This window comes from Drosophila subobscura, chromosome A (genome assembly GCF_008121235.1).
Source record: "Drosophila subobscura isolate 14011-0131.10 chromosome A, UCBerk_Dsub_1.0, whole genome shotgun sequence".
Lineage (NCBI taxonomy): Eukaryota > Metazoa > Arthropoda > Insecta > Diptera > Drosophilidae > Drosophila > Drosophila subobscura.
In genome coordinates, this window is record NC_048530.1 from 14,842,542 (window position 1) to 14,851,795 (window position 9,254).

Here is a 9,254-nt window from a genome sequence, read left to right on the forward strand (position 1 = left end):
GGGTTGGGGTTTACTTTGTCGATTTGCGATTTATATGCATGATGATATTTTTATTTTATTTCAGATTTATCCTCGACGCAAGAAAAACAAGATGAGTAAACACTGTGATGGGATGTGATGTGATGCCGCCGCACTGTCACTTTAATGGGGATATATGAACAGGCGGACACAAGCGAACACAGACGATAATAATGCTCGCAGCGCGGTGCCTGGCCTGATTGTATAATTGCTCGACCGATTCCCAGTAATGATGACATCACAAGCGAGGCGAGCGGCACTCAGCGGTAGGCGAATGAAACAGGCTCGAAAAGGAACCAAGCAAAAAAAAACAAAAACAACAGCAGCACATTACAACAATGACAAACACTTCATCGCACTTCACTCACTCACCCCACCCCCGCCCCGTCGTTCGAACGATCGCTTGCTTGCTCTCTCATCATCAGCAGCAGCGTACGAGACGAGCCGCATACGAAAATAATCCAACAAGAGCAGATCAAATAAACAGTTTGTCGAATGCAAAAAAAAAAGCGAAAAACAAAAGTGCGGCTTAGCGAGGTTCGATTGGAGACTTGAGCTGATCATCGATGCATGTAATATCTTATCGTTAACATTATCCACTCAACCGCCTCTCGTTTCACTCCTCTCAGTACTCTTCCACTCCGCTCTCTCACTCCGCATTCGGTTTTCAAGCCGCGTTACATTCTCGTTCGTCTCGCGTTGCGCTGTCGCTACGCAGTCGCTGCTGATATGACTGTTTGTCTCTTCCCATCTCTGTCGCTCTTCTAATAACAGAGGTGGGCAAAAGCTCACGGCACTCACGAGGCTCACGTCCTTGTGTGCTTGATGTTGTGCGCTAATCTTGCAAGACAGCCATACATACGATACACGCACTCACGCAATCATCTCTGGTTTGAAGCTTCGCTCTGCTTTTGTCTTCACCTTAGTTTTAGTTTTCATCTGGTTCCAGTATTCGTATTCTCGACACTTAAAGTTCGGTTTACCTCGACTGTCGGACAGTTCCAGTTTTACGTTTAACGCGATCACAAGTCAGTCGAAGCCATTTGAATAATTCATATTGTGTATATTTTAGAGCTATAATTTTATTTGCCATTTGTTTTTTTTGTGTTTTGTTTGTTTTTGGTTTCTCAGTGTGTCATAATGTGTGCTGCTTATTGTGAATCTCAGATATCCTAAGCCTTTAAAGTTCATTAGCAAAATACTCCTCTGGACTTGAGAGCTCAAATATCTTTGTTTATAATATTTCTACGAATCATCAATGTAGCTTTAACTTCTGCCTAAAGTAGAGTTTGCTATTAAAAATGTTCATGAACTTCCATTTCGTTGAATTGTTGATTCGAAGAAATATTCATTATCGTTTTGTAGTCTAGTTCGATCCAGAAATTTCTATACCCTTACCGTTAGAGCCGGTAGCTTTCCCTTCTAGCTGCTTATCGCTAATCTGTTGTTCCGCTCTCTTTACTTTGCCTCTATTTACAGCTGGACATGAAGCTCTACGCCCTGCTCTCCCTGCTCGTGGGCTCTCTGGCCATCGGCCAGATCAGCGCCGCTGCCGGCACCCAGCATCTGCTCTGCTACTACGACGGCTCCAGCTTTGTGCGCGAGGGTAAGTCCAGTTCGAGGGGAACTTTGGTTTGGCCTGATTAGAAGGTTATCGGTGGGGTCTGGTCTCAGAGAGCGATACAATATTCCATTAGATGATTTTCACTTTTCATAGCCGCATGCTAAAAGCAGAAAAGTGGCCACTTCTCACAGCCCGTTAATTGGCAGTGGTGGGGCGAAGTTTTGTAAGTAATTTAAGTAAATTGCATCGACGACCCACTCGAGCCGCCGGTAAAAACCCACACGAGCGTTGAGTTTTGGCTAATTGCAAATTGGAATCAGATGTCGCCGATGTCGCCAATGAGTCACGGGAGGCTTCGACTCTGGCACTGGCACTGGCACTGGAACTGGCACCTCGAGATGCGTTAATTGATTATGTAAACGTGGTTTATTTTTGGGTTGGGCCCCTGGCCACACACAAACAGTTATTCCCTCACTCATGCCCCTGCCCTCCTGTTGCTCTGTCTGTGTAGGTCTCTCGAAGCTCACCCTCAACGATCTGGAACCTGCTCTGCAGTACTGCAGCCATTTGATCTACGGTTATGCTGGCATCAATCCCACCAGCAACAAGCTGGTGAGCACCAACGAGAAGCTTGACCTGGACCTGGGCAGCAGCCTGTTCCGCCAGGTGACGAGCCTGAAGCGAAAGTACCCCGCCCTGAAGGTGCTCCTGAGTGTGGGCGGCGACAAGGACATTGTGGATCCGGAGAACAACAAGTATTTGACTCTGTTGGAGAGCAGCAATGCCCGCATTCCGTTCATCAACAGCGCCCACTCGCTGGTGAAGACATACGGCTTCGATGGCCTCGATCTCGCCTGGCAGTTCCCCAAGAACAAGCCCAAGAAGGTGCACGGCAGCATTGGCAAGTTCTGGAAGGGTTTCAAGAAGATCTTCAGCGGTGACCACATTGTCGATGAGAAGTCCGAGGAGCACAAGGAGGAGTTCACCGCCCTGGTGCGTGAGCTAAAGAACGCCTTCCGTCCCGACGGCTATCTCCTGGGTCTCAGTGTCCTGCCCAATGTCAACTCCTCGCGTAAGTCTCGCATCCATCAATCGATACACAAACGATAATCGACTTACAAATGTTTTTTTCTTGTCGGCAGTTTTCTTTGATGTGCCAGCTGTGATTAACAATTTGGACTACGTGAATGTGCACGCCTACGACTTCCAGACACCCGAACGCAACAAGGAGGTGGCCGACTTCCCCGCCCCCATCTACGAGGCTAACGAGCGCAACCCCGAGCTGAATGTCAACTACCAGGTCAAGTACTGGGTGAACAATCGCGCCCCAGCCTCCAAGATCAACGTTGTCGTCGCCGCCTACGGCCGTGCCTGGAAGCTGACCAAGGACTCGGGCCTCACCGGCCTGCCACCAGTGGCCGAGACCGATGGCGTTGCACCGGCCGGACTCCAGACCCAAGTCGAGGGACTCCTTAGCTGGCCCGAGGTGTGCGCCAAGCTGCCCAATCCAGCCAATCAGCATCTGAAGGGCGCCGACGGGCCACTGCGCAAGGTGGGCGATCCCACAAAGCGTTTCGGCAGCTATGCCTACCGCTCGGCCGACGATTCCGGCGAGAATGGTGTGTGGGTGGGCTACGAGGATCCGGACACGGCCGGCATCAAGGCCGAGTATGTGAAACGCGAGGGACTCGGCGGCGTTGCATTGGTCGATCTGAGCTACGACGATTTCCGCGGCGGTTGCACCGGCCACGACAAGTTCCCCATTCTGCGCACCATCAAGAGCAAGTTGTAGGCGCTGACGACATAGCTGTATCCGTGAATCTGTGTCCTGAAGCATTGATACTACCATATTATGCATAATCTGTTTTTTTTTTTGTAATCATCTTCGTTTGAGTAAAGCTAAAACTGTGTAGTCGTTGAAAGCCGCAAAGAGTGTACTCTGAGATCCGTTCGGTTGCTGCATTGAAACGCACATTAACTGTAATTGAGTGCAACAACTTCCAATTACTTTCCCCCAAAGGCAAATAAACTGATTAGATTGCACCCTGCCACGCTGGTTACACTTTTGCCACCACCACTCGGCCCCAACTTCTGCCTCCCCCATGCACAAATGAAGGCATTCATGTATGAATTGTGTCCCATGCCTTTTGCCCCCCCAGTTCCCAGTTCCCAGTTGCAGTTGCAGTTGCCAGGTCCTGCTGGAACCATTCTCTGGCTGGGTTCCTGCCTCGGCCGCTGCCTCCCCCTGTGCCTCTGTCTGTGACTTCATTTTGCTGCTTCTTCCGGCGTTTCGTGTCAGCCTGTGGTCGCCGCCTGATTGTTTTATGTGCGGTGTTTGTGCCCCAGCACAAGCATCAGCAGCAGCAGCATCAACCCAACGGAAACATGCCTTGGCCTTCTACACGCTGCACACCCCCCTCCCCCAGGCAGCCAACCCCCCTAGCAGCCACCAATAGCCAACTTCAACTGCAGTCGTCGTAGTCGTCGTCGTGTAGCAACAGTTTCCATTCCATCCAGCATTGTGGCCAATGGCTCATTCATCTTTGGGAGGTGGTCATGCTGTGACCACTTGAACCATTGCCGCTGACACCCACTGCAACAGGGGAGGGTGAGGGTGAGGGGGAGGGGGAGGGGATAGAGTGTGGCGGGGTTTGTAGCCTTCGCTTGGATCACTTTATCATTTGCAAAATTGCAAAATGCAACCGCAAAAGCCATAACCCAGGCACATGCAAAGTATATTTTAGAGCCTGGGTGGACGAGAGTCCGGGCATCACGCATACGCACTGTCTGCACACCGGGCGCGGGCACGGGCTGGGGCTGGCATGGCACCGGGCAGGAAGTGGCAGAAAAACCCCCACACTCCATGCTCCGAAATATGAGCTTGCAGGGGGAGGGTTGGGCGCATGCCGTTGATTTAGTTCTCGGTTTTTGAAAAGCGCATTGCATTTTCGGGCTAGCACTGAGAGAAATTGTCTGCAGCAAAGTCGAGGGTTGCCAGCGACGGGCAAGTCTTTCTCGCTCCATTTCTGAGAAACCCTAGAAAAGGGATCCCCACAAGGGCAACACCAAATTAATGTGGCATCCCTGACTATCTTTGTATCTTGTTGTGTAGCTCGGATTATGACTCGGTGCCACATGATGGGGGATCTACCAGTGGCAGTGGCAGTGGCACTGTGTGTGCTGGACTCTCCTCCTGTTTGGGCATATCACTGGCAGAATAAATCTCGTGTCCGGGACTGCTGCTGCTGCTGTGGAGCAAGTGGCTCCTGTTTGGATTTGTAGCTGGAGTTGGGCCACATGACCATGACTGTTTTGCCGCTGCCTGATCCTGATGCTCATGTTGCCATGTTGCAAGTCCACCACCCACAACCCGATTCTGATTTCGGTTTGAATTCCTTTGGTGCGTTGCTCGGTGCGGCCCACACACGCAATTAGTCAACCACAAAATAACAAGTTACCGTGTTAAGTGCCACGCCCAGGCCCAGGCCCAGGCCCAGGCTCAGACCCAACTGGAGAGAATTGTTGCATGGACATAGACCCTTCCTGGCTGGCTGGCTGGCTGGCTGGCTGGCAGTCAGGGTGGATGGGTGGGTGGTGGTAGGTTAGCTTAGGTGCCGCGCATGAGATGTTAACAATTATCAAAGCAATTTGCTGAAAGGCCAGCCTGGTTGCTGCCTGGTTGCTGCCTGGTTCCACCTCTCAGCAGTCTCGGCACGCACACACATTCGGCTGTTACGGAATGGAAGTTCATAACAATTACTTGGGACAAAAGATACATTCGCATCCGTAAGATACAGTGTGCAATTGCTGCAAATGACTGTCGCTGCCTTCTGCTGAATCAGCTAACAGCCGAGCAGAACACAGAAACCCACAGAAGGCCAGAAGCCCAGAAGCCAGACCCCAATATGGGAGACTCCTTAGCCCCTCCTCCCCGCCCAAAAGGTACGCATATCGTTTTTGGTAGAGAGAACGCTTCAATTTTATGTCCAAGACACGTGCGAATGCAGGACCATCGCAAAAGGATTTCGGATTCTGTGGCCCCTTGCCGTGACACTAATCTGCAAATGCCCGAATGAATGGCCTGAATGGATGAATGCCAGCAGTCCAGTGTGTGTGTGTGTGTGTGTGTGTGTGTGCCATTGTGTGTGTGTCTGAGCATATGCAAATTGTTGCGACCAAACCCATGAGGCAATCATTCTGAATGCGGCTTTGGCTGATTTTCCAATATCCAAGTACACGTGCAAATATTTGTCTATGTTTTTTCTCTTGCAGCGGAATGCCTTGTGGCCACATTAAGGGTACTCCTGTGCCAGTCTTTGCTCGGCTGGTTAGCTGAATGCCTAGTCCTCAAATGAGTGCACTCATAGAAGGATTCATTCCTCCACTTCACCACTACGAATTGTTACTGCGGAGTGGCTTTATCCGGGCAGTGTCCTCGGAGAGCGTTTTATCCTGCAGACAGCTCAGCACCCCCCTGCCGTCTCCTGAGCCCAACAAGTGTTACATTTCGCACATGCCACAGCCCAACGTTGCGCTGCTGCGGTGGCAAACACCGCAAAAATTATGCTGCGTGAAAACAAGCAAAAAAAGTTGTTCCTTTTGGCTTGAACTCAAAAATGGGCGACACCTCACGTACACAGCGACAGTGTCCGTGTGCTGTCCATGTGTGTTCATGAGTGTGTGTGGACACGTTTGGTGTCCTGCTCCATGTTTACGACTCCTTGGGGCCCACTTGATCAGAAGGAGTTGCCTGGGAGTTGTAGCAGCATTTGTTCTCCAAGTGATTCGCATCTGCTCCTCCTGCTGCTGCTGCTGCTGCTGCTGTTTGCTTTTGCTGAGCCAGCACACTGCTACCACACACAGTAGTCCAGGCCACTGCCAGGCATTGCCACAACCAACCACTTAATTAATTAAAAAACCAACTTCATCTTGAATCAATAGCTGGGCGAAGCTCTCTGTGAACTCTGAACTCTGAACCAAAGGTGCGCTTATCGCAGCGCACAAATCATTTGATTCATAATGAAAATGTCCCAGGAACAAACACACACATACACACACACATTTGCCTGGGCAAAGCCAAAGCTCATGTTAATTAGCAAAACGAGAATCTCTCTCGCTCCATGTGGAAATTTTCTTTTTATCAAATTCATTAATCAGCGTGCCACAAAATGAAATTCAAGTTCGAGAGCAGAGCACAGCACAGCGCAGACAAAAGCAGAAACACACCTACAAGGGGTAGCAGTGGGGCGGGGGCGGTGGCGTGGGCGAGCTGTGGCTGAGTGGGTGTGGCACATTGACCAAAGAGTTTGCCTGTGAGAATTCATGAGAATTATGCGGCAAGCTATCGAAGCTGGGACTACCCCTTGAGCGAGGCACAGAGGGAACAACTCAAAGTTAAATAATTCCAAATGGAAGCAGCAGCGGATATACCCTGCTGCCCATACCCTAAAGCCCCCCCGCCCCCCTACCCCCGAAAAGGGTAATCAGAAATATTCTTCTGCCTTCTGCGTAAATCATAAAAAGCAAAGAAACGAAGAAACGGAGCAGCGAAGTAAAGTATTCAAAGCCCAAGGAGCTGCCAGCCCACAGTCCACAGTCCCCCAGTACAGAGTTCGAAGTTCAAGTGGTGGGCGTACGCTTGGTTCTGCTGCTGCTTCTGGCTGGGAGTGGCCAAGTGCTGCACGGCAATAGGCTTATGGGACCAGCCTGACTGACGTCTGATCAAAGCTTCCGGAATTATGAAAGAACAAAAAGAAGACGACGCGAACAAGGCGCAAAAGGGGCAGCAAATGTCTGAACAACATGGAAATTATTTATCGTTGAACCACGCACACACACACACGCACAAACACACACACTTACACACAAATTGTCGAGGAGCCATGTGGTTTATGATTATGGTCCTGGGCCACGCCTTCCGCCTAAAACGCCCACATTGTCTGCAGCGCCAAAGATGCTCATCAAGCGACTCTTGCCGCGGCTTTTGTATCTAAATGCTGTACGAAAATAAATCAAAACTCGGCAGGCACCCGAAAAGGGGTGGCAAATTGCTGTCAGGATATGTATGGGATGGAGGGGGGGACATTAGTAGTGTCTGCCAGCAGAAGTTGTGCCTTTAATGTGGCCAGCAGGACACACAGGAAGTGCAGCAAAAAAAAACCCCCCCAGAGAAACTAGCAGAGAAAACTACACAAAATATTCGGGAATAAAATTAAAGTTTTTTGCAAATTAAAAATCGAAATAAATGCGCCGCTCCAACGCTCTCTTAGTGTTGCTTCTCAGCTTTCTCCCGCCTCTCCTTAGACGTCCCCTTTTCCTCTCCTTTGCACCTTCCCCGTGTCACCACAATTTGTCGCCTTTGATTTTGATTTTGCTGCGGTGAATCCGCTTAAGCAGGCATTTAAGTCCACAGCAAAAACGGCAATTTTGTGCCAATCTTTTTTGCCCGCTCTGTTCTCCCACTCTGCTGCTGCTGCTCCCACTCTCGCACTTGCCACATCTCTGTTAGTTAGTTAATTTTGCTTTAAGCTCATGTACGGTCAATGTTTGGCCAACACCTTGTAATATCCGTTTAAGCTCAGCGAACGCTGCCTGACTGACTGACAGTTGGACAGGCGACACGGTCCACGGTCCACGGTCGAAGGGATGTCCGAGGGGGAGGAGTTTGCTGGGGAAGCTACAGGGCCAATTTAGCTACAGTTCATTTGAGTTGGTAGAGTGGAGGGTGGGTGAGGCAGGGTGGCTGTGTGGCTGTGTGGCTGGTGGCAGCAGCAGCAGCAGCAGCAGCAGTCAGTGCTCTAAACATGACTTATGACCAGTACGTGATGCAACATAAAAATGCCATTACATTGTGCGTGTTTCGCTTGCTGTCTCGCTCTCCGTCGGTGGGGGTATCCCCTCACCACCTCACTATCTCTCTGTTCTGCTGCTGCTGCTGCTGTGTGTCTCCCATTCACTCACTCTCCCACTCTCTCCCTCTCGCACAACGCGTCCAACATGACGTATGAGTGTTGCACGTTTGCCTCCGCAAAACAGGCGACTGCCACTGACAGGGCGAGAGATGCTCCACCGCCCCCGCTCCCTTCTCTGTCTGTTTTTCTCTGCGCAATTTCTCATCTGTTGTCCACCTGCCCCACCCCCACCACCCCCACTGACGACTGCTGAATGCCACGCATTGTTTGCTTTATTAGTGAAATTTAATGTGAAGTCTATTGGCCAGCGACAGCAACAGCAACAGCAGCCCCAAGATAGACAGACAGACAGACAGACAATCGAAGGAGGCTCTCCACTGGCATGCCCCCCTCCACCTACACCTATCATTCGGCATTTCATTAAAAAAGTTTTGCTTCGAGCATCGATAGGTGCAAATTACACAACACGGTGGAAGGGCAGGGGCAGCCAGAGGGAAAGGGAAAGGGATACGATACGATAGGACAGGATAGGATAGGATACCCTCTGCCACCGCCTAGAAGAGCACAAAGTTTGCTTAGTTAGGATGGGGGGCGACCACCAAAAAAAAAGAGAGTAAAAGAGAGCGCAAGGAACTGAACTGAAAGCAACTTGTTTTTGCTGCTGATTTCGTGGCAGCAAAACGATGCTTTTCGGTTGTCTGGCACAACCACACACACACACACAACGAGAGCTGCTCGAGTAGTTCTTAGAGCTCAAATGG

General features: G+C 50.5%; 1 protein-coding gene across 1 annotated transcript; it reads left to right on the forward strand.

The window, feature by feature from the left end:
• The first annotated feature begins 921 nt into the window (after positions 1-921).
• LOC117897170 (chitinase-like protein Idgf4) lies at positions 922-3,494 on the forward strand. The gene is made up of 4 exons (XM_034805856.1): positions 922-1,046; positions 1,498-1,624; positions 2,094-2,654; positions 2,725-3,494. Exons 2-4 carry the CDS (start codon positions 1,504-1,506, stop codon positions 3,372-3,374), a joined length of 1,332 nt encoding a protein of 443 aa, XP_034661747.1. The 5' UTR covers positions 922-1,046; positions 1,498-1,503; the 3' UTR covers positions 3,375-3,494.
• Positions 3,495-9,254: the final 5,760 nt, after the last annotated feature.